The following is a 21,719-nucleotide window of genomic DNA, read 5'->3' on the forward strand; positions in this document are numbered from 1 at the left end:
AGGTCCGTACAGTCAAACAAACCTTTGCCTATAAAGGTTTATAGGATGCTTTCAATGGGAGCCCTCTTTTCTGTGGCTTTTGTATGTTCCTTTCCATTTGTGATATGTTAAGTTTTGTATTGCATACCGATTGAACCCTGGTGACTTGATAAAATGTGAGGATGTTTTAATTTTTTTAAGTGTCCCCCCTATTTTTTGCTTTCTGCTTTGGGTTATATGAAGCATAGTTTCATACATATGACACCAAATGCATTGTCAGTGGTAAGCATATTTTTTTTATTGTCTTATGTTTACTGACAAAATCTAAGATTCTTGGAATAGACAGAATTGAAATGTGATTTGGGTTTCTGATTAGGAACTGTGTAGTCTAAAATTTCGTATCTTTTATTTTGGATACATTTCTGCATAACAAAAAATTGACAAAAATTTGAACTGACTTTTTTTGAATACTTAAAGAATAACCAATAAAATTGTTGCCAGAAATCATGCAACTCTTGATGTGTCACTGACACATAAGGTGTAATGTGTAGGATACTGCCAGCAAATCTGCCCCTTTGCTCTCTTGGAAATAAATTTATACTTGGGAGCAGGGTCACGCCCCGCAGTTGCATATTGTCTGTGTTGAGCCTGAGACCACAGAGTGTAAAGTGTTTACTGTTTGTGGAACATTTTTGGCTGCCTGGGCCATGTGGAGCAGTTCTCAAACTTTGGGGTCTCTGGACCTTTTTACACTCTTAAAAATTATTGAAGACCCCAAAGAATTTTGTTTATGTATATTATATTGATATTTACCATATTGGAAATTAAAACAAAAAACATGGTTTCAATTCACTTAAAAAGAAGAGTACTAAACTTGCTGCTTGTTAACATAAGTTATGTTTTTATGAAAAATAACTGTTTTCCAAAAACAAAAACATGAGTGAATTGAAGATTTCTCTAAGGCCTGGCCGAATTGGAGACAGTTACGTTCCTAGATGTGCGTCTACTTTCCATTTTTGCTCTTTGTTTTGGTTGAAGGATGAAGACAAACCAACCTTGCTCCTCCCTTTCCCAGCCATAGATTTGTGTATTTTAATAAGCTGTTGAGTTAATCGTAGCTATTCTGTTACTACAGCTGATCCTGGAGCAGTGTGAGGTTTAGGGACGATAGGCATCTATGAAGTTGAAAATCCACTTATAACTTGTAGTTGGCCTTCTGTCTCCATGGATTCAGTCAACTGTAGATCCTGTGGTCCTTTTAAATCTGTGCCAATGGCGCCACGCAGATCAAACCCCTTGTTGTTCAAGGTCAACTAACTGTACATCACAGCTCGACGTGTGGTAGTTTCAGGGTTGCAATATGGAATCTGAAAATATATAAATAGATGTATCATACTGGGACTTTCCAATCTGATGGTATATCCTGCATTTTGAATGGATCTTTTTTTAAACAATATAATTATTTTTAAAAATTTATTTATTTTGGAGAAGGAAAATGGCAACCCACTCCAGTGTTCTTGCCTGGAGAATCCCAGGGACCGGGGGGCCTGGTGGGCTGCTGTCTATGGGGTCGCATAGAGTCGGACACGACTGAAGCGTGTGTTGGGTCTAAGTTGTGGCATGTCAGATCTTTCACTGCTGTTCTAGTGTTCTCTAGTCACTGCTGTTCTAGTGTTCTCTAGTTGTGCTCTGAGGGCTCAGTAGTTGCAGTGCGAAGGTTTAGTTGCCCTGCGGCGTGTAAAATCTAAGTTCCCGGACCAGGAACTGAAACTGCGTCCCCTGCCTTGCAAGGTGTATTTTTTTTTTTTTAATACTTCATCTTGCTTTTATCAAAATGTCTTAGAATAGTTTAAGTAGAGATCTTTTTAGAGAAACAGATTAACTTTTAAAAATTCAAGTTTAATTTATTTCCTTCACAAGGTGTATTCTTAACCACTTTACCATCCCGGAGGTCCCTGAATGGATCTTTTATTCACACATTTTAAAAATATTATGCATTGAAAATTTAAAAAATATACTGGTTCACTATCCAAAGGTTGAAACACAATATAAAAAAAACCTCACTTTTGTGCGTATTTCCACTGATCTTGAAAGAGCCTGGAGGTTTGCGGATGCTGATGTACCTGTACAGAGTAGGAACAAGTTCTAGGATTTTGGTTAACACAGTGCCTTGGAAGGCGATGACAACCATAGTGAACACAAGTTTTATAAAGTTCTACTGGGTTGGCCAAATTGTTCATTTGGGTTTTTCCATAACATCTTATGGAAAAACTTGAGTGAACTTTTGGGTCAGCCCAGTATTTTTATGCTTGAATGTTTACACTTTATCATTAGCAATACCTCAAGGGTCAGTTATTACTTTTACTACTTCATGAAGGGCATTCTAAAGTCAGCCTTTTTGTTTGCTTTTGTTTGTTTTTTTTTTTTTATGAAAGTACTTGGCAGGGAAGAATACTCTTCCTAACTAGGATGAATAGTTTCTGTTTGGTACTGTTATGTTGGTTTGTGCTGAGGTACCAGTGGTTTTATCCACCAGTGCTTTTCATCATTCGTGCAAATGTCCACACAGTGCAAAAGGTGAATAACATCTTTATTTTTATGAGTGTAGTTTGATTTCAAAGAACGCCTGTGAAAGGATTTGAGAGACCACTGGGGTCTGCAGACTGCACTGAGAACTGATGGCATAAAAGGTTTAATGCCATTTTCTGTAAGCAGATTAATGCCACTTATCTACATTGCTTCCTTTATTTTCTAACAATTATAATTTATGAAAGTTTGAATAATGTAACAGATACCAGTGTGCTGCTTGCATTGGCTAATGCAATTCATACATCTTTCAGGTAGAATTTTTTTTTTTTAATGTCAGATTTGTTAAAAAAAAAAAAGAAAAAAAGTTTACTCTTTTTTCACTGTATTAGGTTTTGAAAGTGTAACTTGAAAGTATTTGTGATCATGAAGTAATTTACAGATGGATTACCGGCCACAATTATTGTCTCTTGAAATTATGAGATATTATTATTATTAGTTTATTTATGATGACAGTTAATTAAACATTTTCATGTTCTTGAATACTCCTCCAAATAGAGAGGACATGAGTTTGGAAAATTAGGTCTGGTACTTGATTTCCTGTTTATCTGTGTTAATAACTGTGTGTATAACCGTGTCTATGTAACCCTCTCTGCTTCTGAAACCCTTGAGATTTCCTAAGTGATAAGAGTGATGAAAGTGCCCTTTGTTTTTACTACTTTCAGTCATACCTTTGTGTTAATGGGGTGACTTTTGGGAAGCCCTTGTGGATGGAGCTGGTTACTGGGGAACCAGCCTTGATTGGAGGGTTGCAAGTTTCAGTCCCACCAGACGACCTCCTGGGAAGAGAGAGGGGCTGGAGAGTGAGTTCAGTCACCAAAGGCCAGGGATTTATCAATCATGCCTGTGTAATGAAACCTCCATAATAGCCCAAAAGTGTAGGGTCTGGAGAGCTTCGAGGTTGGAGGACATGTGGAGATCTGGGAAGGACGTTGCTTCTGGGGACGGCATGGGAACTCCGCTCCCCGCCCCACACACCTTACCCTGTGTGTCTCTTCTCTCTGACTGTTCCTTATTCTTTCCTTTTATAACTAACCAGTAATGTAATAAGTGGGCTTCCCAGGTGGCGTTAAGTGGTAAAGAACCTGCCTGCTAATGCAGGAGACACAAGAGAGGGCACGAACCCTGGGCTGGGAAGATTCCCTGGAGGAGGGCATGGCAACCCGCTTCAGTCTTCTTGCCTGGAAAATCTCATGGACAGAGGAGCCTGGTGGGCTACAGTTCATGGCGCTACAAAGAGTTGGACATGACTGAGCACCCACCCTCAATCTAATAAGCAAATGTTCCCCTGAGTGCTGAGGGCTGAACCTCAGGGAGTTGTGGGAACCTCTGATTTGTCAGAAGCACAGGTGACAGGTGACAACCTGGATCTGATATAAACATTAGAAGGGGGCTCATCTTATAGGACTGAGCCCTCACCCTGTGGGGTCTGGTGCTGTCTCCAGATAGATGGTGTCAGAACTGAGTTAGATTGAAGGACACCCAGCTGGGTCACAGGATTGCTTGATGTGTAGAAAACCACATCAGGTGTCAGAAATGAAGTAGTGTTGTAGTGAAGTATTGAGAGTAGAGGAGACACACAGGAGGAGTGTGTGTGCACATTAATAAAAATTTTTCAGATAATTATTTCACTGGATGCAATGAAGACAAATTTTTTTTTTAAAAATGGAGATCTTAGAACGCTTTCTGCTACAGATGCTTGCACTTCTGTGGTTGACCACTAGATGTCACAAGAGCCCCGGGAGCCCCTAAAGGGCTGCCCAGGGCGGGTAGAAATTGAACATTGTAGGCTCAGGACCTTCACATATTTCACTGTTTCCACATGATCGATGCCAGCAGAACCTGATACAGTGTGATATATAGAAGCAAGGTATGACTGGAATAATGAAATTTCAAAAATAAGCCCTTTTAGAGGAGGGTTGTAATAGTTCTGTTGGGGATTGTAAATGTTTCAGGTGCACTTGACACCGGTTTCGTTCCTGGCGTTCGGGTCTCTCTTTTTTGTTTTTTATGGAAAGATGGATTGAACTTCAATTTAAGAATATTCGGTAATCCCTCTCAGGACATACTGTAACAGCTGGTATTTTTGTGTTGTAGTAAATCGATTCCATACAACAGTCAGTAATAATCACAACTGGGTTCTGACAAATTCCAAAGCATTTTCAGTAAGTTTAGCCAAAGAAAATATCATGATTACTACAGAAATTTAACTCAGTTTGAAAGTTAAACCCAGCAACTCCGCTTCGTTCCACAGAATATTAACCATTTTCCCTGATGAGATTTTATCAAGCCACTTATTTTTTTTTATTGATATACTTGTATATGTTCTGAGAACATAATTACCTTGTAGCGTATATTTCTTAAATAATACATTTTTGGAAAAAATTACCTTGAGTGTTTACTATGAAATAAAAGGTGAGAAATGCTACGATAAAATCTTCTGTCTATGGCATACGTGGAAGGCTGCAGCATCAACTCAGAAGGATGTTTTGATGTGAAATGTAAGGTGGTTTTTAGTTTTAATAGGATGTTTGTTACAAGCATAAATCGATTTATTATATGCTGTATGTGGTTTATGAAATTAAAACATTGTAAATTCTTTAAGGCTTGAGGAAAGTTGTAGTTTGCATGGTATAGATTATGTAGTATGTGTATTTCTGTAGTTAGATAATCTGTACCATACAAATTGTGATTTATGGCATAAAGAACTTAAATTACATACATACACACTATAATAAATACCTGCATATATACGTTTTGTCCTAATGGTAGAAATATGTGTGCATACATTTTACAAATTATAACCGTTTTTCCTTTTCTTCTCGGCAGCAGAACAAAAGTTTACTAATTGAATGCATTTTTAAAATTACGTATGGTCTGTTTTTTATTTTCTTTGTGTTTGAATAGAGGAAAACTTTTATGTAGTTGAATCTGAATCTGGATTGTTAGGATAGCTTATGAAAACGAAGCAGTGTTACCTTTTAAAATTATTAGGAAAAATAGCTTCAGAGATGTGGGTTAATGAAACTTTGATTTTCCCTTTTTGTCTTATTTTTAGCTTAGTAATTTGTATTTTCACTTGGTATTTAAAATAACAGCCACCACATTTTTAATTAACACAGAGAGGATCTCTGTATGGATTTGTATGCATATTTTCACCACGTTAACCTTTGTAACATAAAACAGAACTCAAGACACTGCACCCGGTTACTTGGTCCAAGATAGTCTTTTTGATGGTGAATATTTTTATACTAATATTTACTTTGATAATTAAAAAGCTAATTTAGAAAGCTCTAATAGAATTTTATAGTCTGGGTTTCTTCACGAAGAATTTGGCAAGCTCATTTTCTTTATTCTGTAATGTGAATCAGCAATTTAAACGCTTTTAAGAATTGAAGTGAGCCAGTTTTTCAAATGTTTACAGTATCTGTTTTTCTTGTTAATATATGTTAAAATATGCTTTTAAATCACTGATCTTGCTTTATAGAGAACGGGGTGGGAGGGGAAATGCACTAAAAAGTGAGTTTAAACCCATTGTGTGGTTCTTCTGATTTCTGAAAAATGTAAATGCAGTGTATTTTCCGTTATTAGGCAGCTGTGGTCCAAATTTAAACCACATGGCCTCCTTCTAGGTGTCAGGCCAATGTAAATTTTAATCTTGCTACTTTTATGTTTTCATTTTATAATCTCATTACCTGAATTTAAAAAACCCGGTCATCATATTCATTGTTTGCAGGATGCTGTTTTGTATCCTCTGGCTCATTGGAAGGTCAAGCAACTCTAAATTGCCATTATCTTCATTTGCACATAAGGAAATTAAGGCTTAATGAGGTTAAACAACTAGATCACAGGGCTAGCAGGATTAGAGACTGAGCCAAACTCTAGAGCCCTTGCTTTTAGTTATTATACAATAGTGCCTTTACTGCTTATTTGGGGATAAACATTACTGAAAACAGTTATTTAAAGAATCAATATTTTTCAAGATCCAGCAAAGCTTAGCTTTTACTACAACAATTTATTTTCATTTATTAGCTTGGATTGTGAGGTTTAGTTTAGATTATCGACAGTTCTGTAAATCTAAAATGACATCTTGCTTTAATCCGAGTATTCTTTCAAGGTCGTGTGTGATCTTCAGTTAGCAAATTTGCAGTTGTCGTATTAGGATGACCTACTTAAATTAGTTCTAAGTTGTTGACAACTTACAGACTCTTTTCTACATTTAGAAATACAGTTTAGAATTCTAATGAAGGGGAAGAGTTTTAGAATGATACTGGCTTACAAAAGCTTCCTTAAGTCCTCCATCTGTGCCGTCAGCGATTTTTAAAGCAACTGTAAAAATCTTTACAGAAGGCTTGACACATGCACGAAGAACTTGCGTGTTTTTAATTAGAAGTCCCACGTCAAAATCAAAAACTCTCCCACTTCCTATTTGTCTGTGCTCTCTAGACGAAACGGTGAAGCTTGTGATCTCATAATGTGTTGGGATCAGCATTTTGAATTAGTTACAGCAAGTTGCAATGTAGTCATCCTGCCTCTTCTGTTTTTTAATGTGTTCCTTTTCTTTGTAGAAACCGCCTGCACGGGGACACACACATCTCGGTAGTCGGCCCGGGAGTGGCTGCAGGGGTTGGCATCTCGGCCGCCTTCCAGGGGAGTGAGTTGGCAGCACCGGCCGGGCTCAGCATCATGCCCGCACTGTCCACAGGCTCGGGGAACGACACAGGTACAGAGCCCACAAGGGCGCTTCCCCTCCCATCCTTACAAACATCCTTTTCACACCGAAAACCCGCATTGCTTTAAGCCAGTGCAGACAGGTCATGCTGTTGTTCCGTAACCAACGCCAGGGCCAACCTTGGCTTTCCAGGATGAACGTGACCTCAGGGCGTGGGCGGAAGTGGCTTTCTCCGGGTAGTGACGGCTCCTACCGATGCTCTTGTCCTCTCCTGCGTTTTGGAATAATGTCGTACATTTACACTTTTTTTTAAATTAAGTTTTTTAAAGATACAGAAGAGTGTGGACAGTTTCATGCTACTCATATTACCCTCTGCTCCAGTTTAATCATAACTATGAATTTCTTGGGCCATATTTGCTCAGACCTCTCATTTTTTTCTCCACACCCCCTGCCCCCTCCTCCCCGTTTTTTTCCATTTTCTTTCTTCTTGTCTAGAGATACAAACTGTTCTGCAGTTGATATATGTCATTAAAGGACTCAATTAAAACAAATATTTCACCTTGTTATCAGTTGTAAGAATTAGTGATACTTAGAATAAAGATTTCCAAGAAAGGGAAAAAAGCTCACGCATGTAGATATGTGTGAAATGCCCTCCTCTGCTCTGATTCAGGAGGTGGGGTGGGGGTGGTCAGTGCCCCTTTTCTGGAATTCCCCAGAGTTAGCACTTTTAAAAAAATGTAAATTCCTGGACCCTCCTCAGAATTATTAAAACAGAATGTAACTGGGGTTGGGGAGCTATAGCTTGCATTTTTTTTTTTTAAGTTGTCTATTTTTATTGAGAGTGAATGGGGGCTACTCTCTAGTTGCGGTACATGCGTTTCTCAACATGGGGGCTTCTCTTGTGGTAGAGCACAGGGTCAGTGGTTGTAGCACACTTAGGTGCTTCCTGGAATGTGGGATCCTCCTGGATCAGGGATCAAATGCATTGTTCTCTGCGTTGGCAGGCAGATTGTTATCCATTGTACCACCAGGGAAGTCCGGCGTGAGTTTTTAAGACCACTCAAAAGCAGGGGTGGCAAAGAATGTGACTATGAGGGATGTTCTTTGTGGCACTGACCACGCTGACTTGGTCCCAACAGCCTTCTGCAACCAACCGAGACCTGTCTCATCCTGGACGGGTCCGGGCACCATAGTTTCAAAAGAGCCAAATCACAGATGTGATTTTGTGTTGTGTAGGTTACCCTGGCCTTCTCATTTGCACTGTGTTCTCAGGTCATTCTTCGCTATTTCAGGCTGAGATATTCACTTTGGCAAATTTTGTCTCCTCTTTATCCATCAAGAGTGATGTTTTTCTACTGTGATTTATACTGAGCATTAGTTTTCCTTAGGAAGTGATTTTGATTTTTAAATTGCATGAAAATCTTTTTTTCTCAAGACGTGAACTTGGAAGCAGCTCCTTTGGAAAAAAAAATTTTTTTTTCTTTTCAATTTTTATGTAGTCCCACATTGTGTTCGACTATATAAAATGAATGATTTAAGTTTCCGTAGTGGTTTGGGAAATTATAGATAAAATTTATTTGAACCATAAATTTACTACAGTTTATGTAATGAATAAGTTTTATGCTTTGCCATTCACCAAAAAATGCCTTAGTTTAATTGAATGCAAAATATTTTTGTTGATTACACCTAACATGGGGAATGATTAAAATGGAGTATTTATAGTTTAGGCGTCAATCATAAAAAAATACCATAGGCTGTTTAGAATGGAGAAAGGATACTCCCAGGTCTGCTTGGTGCAAACCTGAAATGCTGCTGTGACACACCTGGCTTTGCAGTATTTTTTTGCCCAGCATGTCCCAGCAAGGTTGGCACTGGGCAGAGGAGACTGTTACAAGAGTCACCACGGTCAGGGGCGCCCCAGGGTGTGGGCACCTGTGATGTGCTGAGGTTCCCTGTCCTTCCCTGTAGGCCACATGCCCTTGGCCAGTCAGGGGTCATTGATACTGTTAGCAGGTTGCTTAGCAAGGAGGTTGCTGTTCTAAGTCTCCCAGGGAACAGAGTTAGCATAGCTGAAGGCAGACCTCATGCAAGAACAGGGGGGGACTCACAATGACCCCAGTGCTCACGTGGGGAAATACTTCCTGTGTAAACTTCTACCACTTCTTCTTTCTCTGAAACAGTTAGTTATACAAGTAACGCAGAAGAACATTCCTGCTGTCAAAGACACATAGATAAAAAAGGAAAGAAATCTTTTCAACCACTTTTCTCCCTTACCCTCCATGTCCTTTTCTTTCTGTTTGATGAGTGTCCTGCAAGAATTTTCTGTACATTAAACACTTACATGCATATGTACGTAAAAGTGTATGTACATAAATATCATTGTTTTGTCTTTTTTATGTTTTAATCACAGATTTTATCATACTCTGTGGATTATTCCATAGCTTTTCTTCTACACCAAATAATATGTCTCAAAGAGGTATTTCTATGAGGTGTGTGTGTATATATATGCCTATATATATAAATATATGTATATCCTCCAATTTCTTTTAAGTGAATGCATAGTTTTTCTATTGTGTAACAGTTTAACGAACCAGACTACTCTTAATGAAAGCCCTGGTTTTGTTACTTTTGTATTATTTTAGGAGAAAAGATGTATGCATTTAATAGATGTTGCCAGATTGTTCTGTAGAGGGGTTGGACCACTTAACAGTATGTGGACATTGCATTCAAAATCATTTCCACTGCGTTCTTGTCAATATTCAGTATTCTATCCTTATAATTTTTACTGATCTGATGGGGGAAAACAGGGTGTCTTAAGTGTGAAGTGTGCATCAGTCCTGACATTGAACACTTTTTTAATGGTCATTTATTCCTCTGGTTGGTTTGTTCATATCCCTTTCCCATCATTCTATTGGTTTATCACTTTCTTATTTATTTGCAGTATCTCTTTATTTGTGTTTTGGATATTAATCCTTTGGGTCATTTTAGGTTGAACACCATTTTTCCTCATCAGTCATTTGCCCTTTTTTTCTTCCTTAAATAGTACCATTGTTAAATAGAAGTTGAAAATGTTCATATGGGCAGGTATATTCTAAATGGTGAATGCTTTTTTCCTTCTGCTTAAGAAGACCTTTCCAAGAGGATTTCAAAATCTTAATAATTAAAAAAAATTGTATTTACATTATTTGGAATTTTAGTCCAAACTAGTTGGACTAGTTGGACATGGGAGGAGACAGGGATCTAATCAAATCTTAACATATTTCCCTGTTGAAGAACCAGCAGTCTCTACGTGCCACCTACTCTGGAGGAGAGTGTGCCCTGCCCCCTTTCCTTCCGGGTGAAGTATCCATGTAAGTTGTTTGAAATAATTTGTCTCTTCTCTCCCATCAGTTTATTCAGTCTGTATCAGTGTGGATTCTTGGATGTTTGTTTATACTTTGGGACATCACCCAGTTCTACTTCATTTATTTGGTGGTTCAGATTGCCCCAGCTTTGGGCACAGGAGCTTTTTCAGTTCGTTTCTTTGACATATCCCCATCCACCGAGGGTTTGTTTTTAATGCTTCCTTCCTTTGGGCACGATGAGGTGCTCTGGGTTGATCTTGCCATGCCCCATTTAGAATCAGCCAGTTTTCAAAGGACCATTAGGGAATGGAGTAGAAGCCAAGATCTAGATGATAGCTTTGCATAGTGTTGCTCATATATGAACATTTCTACGTGCAATCATCTGTAAGTATATTAAGCTAAGTGTGAGCATGGCTCTGAAGTTTCCTTAGGTTTTCCTTGTGTTTGATGACATTAATGGTTTTTGTGAGTACTTACTGATGTTTCCAGCTCTAATCCATAGGAAATAAGTCGTTTTAGCCTCTTTCTCTTGTCTGTAGATCCCACTGGCTGCCATATATCCACCATCCTTCTACCTAATTATTTATTTACACAGTGTATGTGTGTAGGAGTATCTGAATTGTTACCTGTCCTCTTTGAAAAACAGCTTTTATCAACCAGAGAGCTGATCTTGTTTTGTTCCTGTGATAGTACCATTCTGTTCTGAATTTTATGGGATCATTCTTTCCCTGCATAGTGCTTAAATGTTAGTATTAGTTTTATAAATTCATTAGGTCTGGATTTTACAAATATCATATGATGTGAAATGTAATATATATATATACAGAAATGCATATAAAACTTTTTATAATACAGTTTTAAAAGTGATTATAATTCAAGTGACCACCACCTGAGTAAAGAAATTGAACACTCTGAGAGCAATCCAAGCACTTCTTCCCATTCAGCACCTCCTCTTCCCTGGTGGCTCAGACTGAAGAATCTGCCTGCAACACAGAAGACCTGGGTTCAGTCCCTGGGTCGGGCAGATTCCTTGGAGAAGGGAATGGCAACCCACTGCAGGATCCTTGCCTGGGAAATTTCCATGGACAGAGGAGCCTGGTGGGCTATAGTCCATGGGGTTGCAAAGAGTTGGACATGACTGAGCGACTCACACACACACACAACTTCTTTAGAGATGGACAGAAAAGGAAAAGATTCCTACCTCACATGGTGCACAAAAGATACGATTTAAACATCCCTAGGCACTTTGGTTTAATTTTGCCTGTCGTTGAGCTTTATAAATGGAATTACAGTGTATGAATTTTTTTTTTAGGTGACGATGTAGAATGTGAAAAAAATAATAAATTATAAAATTTTAAAAGTGGATCAGATCAGATCGGATCAGTCACTCAGTTGTGTCCGACTCTTTGCGACCTCATGAATCACAGCACGCCAGGCCTCCCTGTCCATCACCAGCTCCCGGAGTTCACTCAGACTCACGTCCATCGAGTCAGTGATGCCATCCAGCCATCTCATCCTCTGTCGTCCCCTTCTCCTCCTGCCCCCAATCCCTCCCAGCATCAGAGTCTTTTCCAATGAGTCAACTCTTCGCATGAGGTGGCCAAAGTGCTGGAGTTTCAGCTTTAGCATCATTCCTTCCAAAGAAATCCCAGGGCTGATCTCCTTCAGAATGGACTGGTTGGATCTCTTTGCAGTCCAAGGGACTCTCAAGAGTCTTCTCCAACACCACAGTTCAAAAGCATCAGTTCTTCAGCACTCAGCTTTCTTCACAGTCCAACTCTCATATCCATACATGACCACAGGAAAAACCATAGCTTTGACTAGACGGACCTTTGTTGGCAAAGTAATGGCTCTGCTTTTGAATATGCTATCTAGGTTGGTCATAACTTTCCTTCCAAAAGTGGATACATAAAATAAATATTACAAAATCCAGAGGAAAAGCAAAATGTTTTTACTGCTTGACATACCTCTGTACTTGTTTTTCTTCTTTATTTTTTGACTATCTACTTTTTGATCGTCTCTGCCTGTGACAATGATTTTGTAATACTGACTTTAAGACCTTCTGGTCTGTAAAGGGGAAGTGTAGGTTACTTGTGTAGACAGTCCTTCTGACACACAGTGATTCTGACACCAGTTCTGTGGGTTTTTTTTCTCTGCGACTCCAGCCTGGTGTCTTACAGTTCAGTTCTGACACACACTGGAGGTGGCGCCAACCTCACAGGTTATGGGTGCAGCTCCCTGAGACTTCCCACCATTTCAGATACCAATTACAAGCACTAGGTCCTCGGGTTACCCCAATTTCTATCTAGCTCGGCTGCAAGTCAGAGGTTCCCATAACTGCATCCTTGCATTCAGTCATGTTCTAGAACAGCTCAAAGAACTAAGGGAAACATTGACCTTGTCTTTGTCAGATTGTTGTTGTTTAGTTGCTAAGTCATGTCTGACTCTTTTGAGACCCCATGGACTGTAGCCCACTAGGCTCCTCTGTCCATAGGATTTCCCAGGCAAGAATACTGGCGTGGGTTGCTCTTTTCTCCTCCAGGGAATCTTCCCAACCCAGGGATTGAACTGGTGTCTCCTGCATTGGCAGGTGGAATCTTTACCATTTGAACCACCAGGGGAGCCCTTTGTCAGGTTATATTATATTATATCACATAATAAAGGACATGGTGAAGGATGCAGGTGAAGAGATATGTAGGGTGAGGTATGGAGGGGTCCAGAGATCAGAAGACTCTATCCCAGGGAGTTGGGGTCCATCAGCCTCCTGGTGTGTAGAAACTCGCTGGATCCATAGTACTGGGGTTTTTATGATACCTTCAACATGTAAGCGTGACCCATGATTAACTCTGCCTTCAGTCCCTTTCCTTCTCCTCCAGAATGCGGGAGTGATCCTGTCTCTTCATCTCCTGTATCTGTTGCTCACTGTGGTCCATGTGTAGTGATAGCTCATGGTATTGAATAGTTTTCATTTTCATTTCTTGGTTATTTATGAGGTTGGACACATTTTCACATTGGCAACTTAGATTTCCTCTTTGTTGAAGTACCAATTTAAATCTTCTGCTCATTTTTGAAGTGCCTGGTCTTCTGTGTAGGACATGTTTTTATGTTATGCATTCTGTGCTTCATAAGCTTTGCTGGTTACCCGTGTGATACCATCCTTTCTCCATCTGGGGCTGTCTTCTCCTTCATGCTTCCTTCCCTGGTCCACATGTAGAAGGTACACATTTCAGTGTAGCTCATTATCATGGACTTTATGGTTAGTGATGTCTATATTTTATTCATGAAATATTTCCTTAGCTTACGGTCAGGAAGTTGCTCCTCCTTTCTTTTACATTTTGATTTTAATGCTCTAGAACAGATTTTCGTATAAGGTGTGAGTTGGGCTCCAGGATGTCCAGTTGTCCCACCATGAGGTTGTGAAGACCACCTTCTCTCCCCTGCTCACACAGCTGCCCGCTGGTACCCTCATTACAGTGTTGATGTCAGCGTGACCTGTACCATCCTCATTTTTAGTTCTAGATCTGAAAAGGAATCACGTCAATGTTTCTTGTTTCTTCTTTATCATATTTGCTCAAGGTTTTGTTCATGTGTGCCTTTTATTAGATTAAGGAAGTTTCCTTTTATTCTTAGTTTGCAGAAAACTTTTTTTTCCAATGATTAGCCATTGAATTTTATCAAGTGCTTTTTATTTATTATTGTAATCAATATGATTTGTTTCATGTAAATCTCAATATAACAAATCTCACTGATTTTTTAAAAAAACTTTATTTTGTATTGGGGTATAGCTGATTAACAATGTTATGATACTTTCAGGTGAATAGCCAAGGAACTCAGCCATACACGTACATGTGTTTATTCTCCCCTAAACTGCCCTCACGTCCACATAACACTCAGCAGAGTTCCATATGCTGTACAATAGGTCCTGGTTGGTTTTCCATCTAAGTATAGCAGTGTGTGCATGTCCATCCCAAACTCTCTATCCTCCCATTCCTTCCCCTGGCATCCAGTCTGTGAGTCTCTTTCTGTTTTGTAAGTTCATTTGTATCATTCCTTTTTAGAGTCTATGTTTAAGGGATGTCATATGATACTTCTCCTTCTCTTGCTGTCTTACTTCACTCAGTATGACAATCTCTAGGTCCATCCATGTTGCTGCAAATGGCATTATTTCATTCTTTTTTAATGGCCAAGTAATATTCCATTGTATATACATACCACATCTTCTTTATCCAGTCCTCTCTCAAGGGACATTTAGGTTGCTTCCATGTCTTGGCTATTGTAAACAGTGCTGCAGTGAACACTGGGGTGCATGGATCTTTTCGGATCATGTTTTTCTCTAGATCTGTGCCCAAGAGTGGGATTTCAGGGTCATGTGGTAGTTCTGTTTTTAGTTTTTTTTAATTTAAGGAGCCTCCCTACTATTCTCCATAGTGACTGTATCAATTTACATCCCCATCAACAATGCAGAGGGTTAGCTTCTCTCCATACCCTCTCCAGCATTTATCATTTGTGGATTTTTTTGATGATAGCCATTCTGACTGATGTAAAGTGATATCTTATTGTAGTTTTGATTTGCATTTCTCTAATAATTATTGATGTTGAACATCTTTTCATGTGTCTGTTGGCCATCTGTATGTTGTCTTTGGAGAAATAGACATGTCTATTTGGGTCTTCTGCCTGTTTTTTGAATGGGTTGCTTGTTTTAATTCTGTTACGTATCATGAGCTGTTTGTAAATTTTGAAGACTAATCCCTTGTTGATCACATCATTTACAAATATGATCTCCCAGTCTGTGGGTTGCCTTTTCATTTAGTTTGTTGTTTCCTTTGCTGTGCAAAAGCTTTTGAGTTTAAGTAGGTCCCATTTGTTTATTTTTGTTTTTAACTTCCATTTTTCTGGGAGATGGATCGAAAAAGATACTGTTCTGATTTATGTCAGAGTATTCTGACTATGTTTTCCTCTAGGAGTTTGGTAGGTCTGGTCTCACATTAGGTCTTTAATCTACTTTGAGCTTATTTATGTGTTTGGTGTTAAAGAATGGTCTAATTTCATTCTTTTTTTTTTTTTTTTTACATGTCCAGTTTTCCCAGCACCATTTATTGAACAGACTGACTAATCTCACTAAGTTTTGAATGTCAAACCATTTTAGGGATAAATCCAATTTGCTCACAATTTATCATCCTTTTCATATAGCCTACTTAATTTGATTTGCTCACGTTTTATGTCCAACTTTAATGTCTGTGTTTATGAGTGAGTTTAGCCTATAATTCTCCTTTCTTATTATCTCAGATTTTCACAGTTGTGCAGTGTGTTGGAAGGAGTCTTTACTACCGTTCTTTTCTGTTTCTTTTTTGGGGGAGGGGGTTCGTTTGAATCCTTTTATCATTTTAAATTTCCCAGCTAATTATTTTGAAGTTATACTTGCTCTTTCTCTTTTTTTTAGTAGCTATCTTAGAAATTACAACATGCACCCTTTATTATAAAATCTCCTCTTAATCTGTACCTCTTTTGTTATCCTGTATTCTTGCCTAGAAAAATCCCATGGGTGGGCTACAATCCATAAGGTCTCAAATAGTTGGACATGACTGAGTGAGCACACGTGGACAGTTAAAAAAATCCAAACAATGAAGAGTCTTTTATTTCATATTTAGAGCATCTTACAATTTGGTATTTTAATCCAAAATAACTTTTCTAATGTAAAAATCTTTAGAGCTTCCATTATCGAAGGGCTGCTTCATTTATCTATTGATCATTGAAGGTCTACTGATGTCCAACTCTCTGTGTGATCATGTCTGACATGCTTTCATTGCCTTTATTTTGAAAGGTATTCTTACTAAGCATAGAATTCTAGGTTAGTATTGTTATTTTTTCAGTGTCCTGGGCACACTGAAACTCCAGTACTTTGGCCACCTCATGCGAAGAGTTGACTCATTGGACAAGACTCTGATGCTGGGAGGGATTGGGGGCAGGAGGAGAAGGGGACGACAGAGGATGAGATGGCTGGATGACATCACTGACTCGATGGACGTGAGTCTGAGTGAACTCCGGGAGCTGGTGATGGACAGGGAGGCCTGGTGTGCTGTGATTCATGGGGTCGCAAAGAGTCCACACGACTGAGCAACTGAACTGAACTGAACTGAAGAGCCAGAAGGTGAACATATGATACCTTAAAAGCTGCTGGATAGAAATGAGTTGTTAGGCTCTGTGTGTTCACGGTTCCCTTTCACAGCAAGTCGAGCTCATCTGACATGTGGTTAACTGGTAGCTGTTCTCTGTGAACAAAAAGCAGTGTGTGCATCCTCGTTTGGGTATGGTTTTTTTTTTTGGTTACAGTCTACATGGTGCTTGAGCTCCTTTTAAACTGAAGCGGTACACTTATTTTCATCTTGTCTCTGCTCACACAATGTTTATGAGCCAAATGAAGAGGTTTTCTCCAAGTTGTGTGGCTTTTTCAGTGGTGAATAGAAAAATCACCACGTGGCATTTTCTCCCGGTGGCTCACAAGTGGCGTCTGCGTCTCAGCTTCTGTCCTGCCCATAGTTTCTTGCAAAGGTATGGTCAGCATCTGCCAGCATGACTACGTGATAGCAATCACCCTTCCTCGTGCATACCTTCACCATTGTGGAGTCCAACAGAATCATCTCAAGCAATAATTTTGCCAGTAATGTTCATTCATTGCATAATATTTGTCTTTCAGTCTGAGGCTTAGTTTGCAATCTTTATGGCTACAGTGTGACCTGTTTTAGCTATACTCCTTACTTAGCTATAAGGAGTGCAGTATTTAGTGATGTCTCTGTAGTTTTTTTTTTTACTTTGAAGTTTTTAAAAATTGTAAAATGCATATAAAATTTGATACATTAACCATTTGAAGTGTATAATTTAGTAGCATTCATTATATTCAAAATGTGCAAACATCACCACTGTTTATTTCCAAAACATTTTCATCACCCCAAACAGAAACTCTGTATCCACTTAACTTGACTCCACTTGCCCCCCACCACCTGTGTCTGGCAGTCACCATTCTACTTTCTGTTTTGCCTGTTTTAGATATTTCCTGTAAATGGAGTTATACAATATTTGTCCTTTTGTGACTGACTTATACCAATTAATATAATGTTTACAAGATAATATCCACATTATGATCTATGTATCAGAACTTCATTCACTTTTATGGTTGAAGAATATTCTTCTGTATGTATATATGTGTGTATGCTTCTGTGTGCTGAATTTTGTTTATCCATTTTTCTGTTGATGGACACTTGAGGTGCTTTTACTTTCTGGCTATTGTGAGTAATGCTGTAATGGACATTGCAGTTCAAGTATCTGTTTAAATCTCTGATTTCAGTTCTTTTAGGTATGTGCCTTGGGACAGAATTTCCTGGTCAGATTCTGAATTTAGCTTTCTGAGGAAGCACCCGACTGTTTTCTGCAGTCTGCACAATTGATATTTCCACCACCAAAGGATGAGAGCTTATATCCTCGTCCATACTTGTTATTTTATGTATGTTAAAAGTTACAGTCATCCTAGTACGTGTGAAGTGATAGCTCCCTGTGGTTTTTGTTTGCATTTTCCTAATGACTAATACTGGTAATGGAAGGCAGGAGGAGAAGGGTACAAAAGAGGATGAAAGGGTTGAATGGCATCAGTAGCTCAATGGACGTGAGTTTGAGCAAGCTCTGGGAGACGGTGGAAGACAGGCAAGCTTGGCGTACTACAGTCCATGGAGTCTCAGCACTGGACGCGATTTAGCGGCTGAACAACACATGACTGATGATGTCGAGCTTTGTTTCACGTCCTTGTTGGCCATTTGTTCAGTTGACCCTTGAATGACACAGGTCAGTTTTTTCTACATCGTTATGCTTTTTGTACGTCACATCCCCATGTCTTATTTTTGTTATAACTGGAATTTTGTACCTTTTTATTCCTTTCACTCATTTTGTCCAGCTCCCACCCTCGCCTTTGGCGGTCACCAGTTTGTTCGTATTATCTGTGAGCTGCTTGTTGTTTTTTAGATTCCACATTTAAGTGAGATCAAATGGCATTTGTCTTTCTCTATCTTATTTCACTTAGCATAATACTTTCCAGGTCCAGCCATGTTGTTATAGATGGCGAGATTTCATTTGCTTTTTTAAAGGCTAAATAATATGCCTCTGTGTGTGTGTGTGTGTGTGTGTGTGAAATATTTTCACTATCCATCTGTCAGTGGACATTTAGGTTATTTCCATATCTTGGCTATTGTAAGTAATGTTGTAATGAACATACATCTTTTTGAGTTAGTGTTTTTATTTTCCTTGGGTAAATACCCAGAAATGGATATGCTGGATCATATGGTAGTGCTACTTAAAAATTTTTTTTTGAAGAACTCCATACTGTTCTCCATAGTGGCTGTACCAATTTACAATCCCCCAACAGTGTACTACGATTCACTTTTTTCCACATCCTTATCAGAACTTATTTCTTACCTTTTTAATACTAGCCATTCTAATAGGTGTGAGGCGTTATCTCACTGTGGTTTTGATTTGCATTTCTCTAATAATTAGCAATGTTGAACATCTTTTCATGTACCTGTTGGCCCACTGTGTGTCTTCTTTGGAAAAATGTCTATTCGGATAACCTGCTTTCTTTTTAACCCCTTATGAGATATATGAATTGCAAACATTATTATTTTGTAGGTTGCCTTTTGATTTTGTTGATGGTTTCCTTTGCCATGCAAAAGCTTTTTAAATTTACATAGTCTTGCTTGTTTATTTTTGCTTTTGCTGCTTTTGCTTCTAGTGTTAAATCCCAATAATCATTGCTCAGACCAGTGTCAAAGACGCTTCCAGCCTATGTTTTCTTCTAGAAGTTTTATGGTTTCAGGTCTTAGAGTCACACCTTTAATCCATTTTGAGTTAATCTTTTGTGTAAGGTGTAAGATAATGATCTAGTTTCATTTTTTTTTTTCTGTCTTAGCTGTCCAACACCAGTTACTGAAGAAACTCTCCTTTATCCATTGTATATTCTTAGCTCCTTTGTCATAAATTGAATGATCATAGATGCCTGTTTCTGGGCTCTCTATTCTGTTCAGTTGGACTATGTGTCTTTTTTTTTCTTTATCATCTTACCATACTGTTTTGCTTACTAGAGCTTTGTGATATAGTTTGAAATCAGGGAACATGCCTCCACCTTTTTCTTCCTTAAGCTTCCCTTAGCTGTTGGGGTCTTTTATGGTTCTGTACAAATTTTATGATTGTTTGTTCTATTTCTGTGGAAAATGCCATTGAAATGTTCATAGGGATTGCACTGAATTTGTAGATTTCTTTGGGTAGTAGGGACATTTAACAATATTAATTCTTCCAGTCCATAAGTGTGGAATATCTTCCCATTTATTTGTGTTTCTCAGTGTTTTTCATCAGTGACGTAGTTTTCAGTGAGCAAGTCTTTAATTTTATTGGTAAAAAAATTATTTCTAAGTATTTTATTCTTTTTGATGCAATTGTAAATAGGATTGCTTTCTTAATTTCTCTGATAGTTTAGTGTATGGAAACACAGTAGATTTCTGTCCGTGATTTTGTATCCTGCAACTTTAGTGAATCCATTTATTTATTCTAACTTCCCTTGGTGGAGTTGTTAGGGTTTTCTATATATAATGTCTTGTCATCTGTGAAGAGTTACAGTTTTACTTCTTCCTTCTTGATTTAGATGCCTTTTACTTCCTTTTGTCTGATTGCCATGACTAGGACTTCTAGTACTTTGTTGAATAAAAGTGGTGAGAGGGAGCATCCTTGTTCTGCTCCTCATCTTAGAAGAAATGCTTTCAGCTTTTCCCTCTGACTATGATATTAACTCTGGGTTTGTCATAGATGGCCTTTATTGTATTGAGATGTGTTTCCACTGTACCCACTTTGTTGAGAGTTTTTATCATGAAGGTGTGTTGAATCTAGTCACATGCTTTTTCTGCGTCGATTGAGATGATCATATGACTTTTATTATTTATTCTGTTAATGTGTATCTCAAATTGATTTGCAGATGCTGAACCATCCTTGCATACCTGGAATAAATGCACTTTCTTATGGTGCATCCACTTTTTAATGTAATGTTGAATTTGGTTTGCTAATATTTTGTTGAGGATTTTTACAGCTATGTTCATCAGGGATATTGGCTTGTGATTTTCTTTTCTTGCATTGTCCTTGCCTGGTTTTGCTATTAGGGTAATGCAGGCCTTGTAAAATGAGTTTGGAAGTGGTCCTTCTGTTTTTTGGAAGTTTGAGAAGGATTGGTGTTGATTCTTTGAATGTTTGGTATGGTGCAGCCATCTGGTCCTGGACTTCTGCTTGTTGAGAGGTTTTTGATTACTAATTCAATCTCCTTACTAGTAATGTCTGTCCACATTTTCTGTTTCTTTATGACCCACTCTTTGTAGGTTGTATGTTTCTAAGAAATTTACCCATTTCTTCTAGGTTGTCCAATTTGTTGGTGTATATTGTTTGTAGTAGTCCCTTAATGATCCTTTCCTTTTTGTAGTATCAGTTGTAACAGCTACTCTTTCATTCTTGATTTATTTGAGTCCTTTTTTTTTTTTTTTCTTGGTAAGTTAGTTTTGTTTCTTTTCAAAGAACCAGCTCTTGGTTTTATTGATCTTTTTTTCCCCTTTGTTCTTTCTATGGTCCTTGAGTTATAAAGTTTGTTTATTTGAGATTTTTCTTGTTTCTTGAGTTTGGTATTCATATCTATGAAGTTCCCTCTGCTTTTGCTGCATTACCTAAGTTTTGGTATGTTGTATTTCCATTTTTATTTCTTTAAAGGTATTTTTAAATTTCTCTTTTGATTTCTAAATTGACCCATTAGTTGTTCAGCAGCATATTATTTAATGTCCACATATTTTGGTGTTACATTTTACATCTTTTTATCTTGTATCCCTTAACTAGTTATTGTGGTTATAGTCATGCTCACAGCTTTTGCCTTTTAAACTTCACATTGACTTTTTAAGTGATTAATCCACTACCTTTTCTATGTATTTACCTTTACCAATAAGATTGCTACTTTTACAGATTTTCCTATTATTAAGGAGCATCATTTCTTTTCAGGTTAAAAAAGTCCCTTTAACATTTAAGGCCTGTTTAGTGGTGATGAACTACTCTTGCTCTTACTTGTCTGGAAA

At 38.2% G+C, this 21,719-nt stretch overlaps 1 protein-coding gene across 1 annotated transcript in view; it reads left to right on the forward strand.

The window, feature by feature from the left end:
* The window catches only part of MPP7 (MAGUK p55 scaffold protein 7), a 225,267-nt gene that overhangs the window by 48,578 nt on the left and 154,970 nt on the right, over nucleotides 1–21,719 (forward strand). Inside the window, exon 2 of the mRNA XM_061436267.1 lies at nucleotides 7,134–7,288. Within this exon, the coding sequence (XP_061292251.1) occupies nucleotides 7,252–7,288 (37 nt within the window). The 5' untranslated portion in view covers nucleotides 7,134–7,251. The remainder of the gene's footprint in view (nucleotides 1–7,133; nucleotides 7,289–21,719) is intronic.

This window comes from Bos javanicus, chromosome 13, assembly GCF_032452875.1.
Source record: "Bos javanicus breed banteng chromosome 13, ARS-OSU_banteng_1.0, whole genome shotgun sequence".
NCBI classification, from domain to species: Eukaryota; Metazoa; Chordata; class Mammalia; order Artiodactyla; family Bovidae; genus Bos; species Bos javanicus.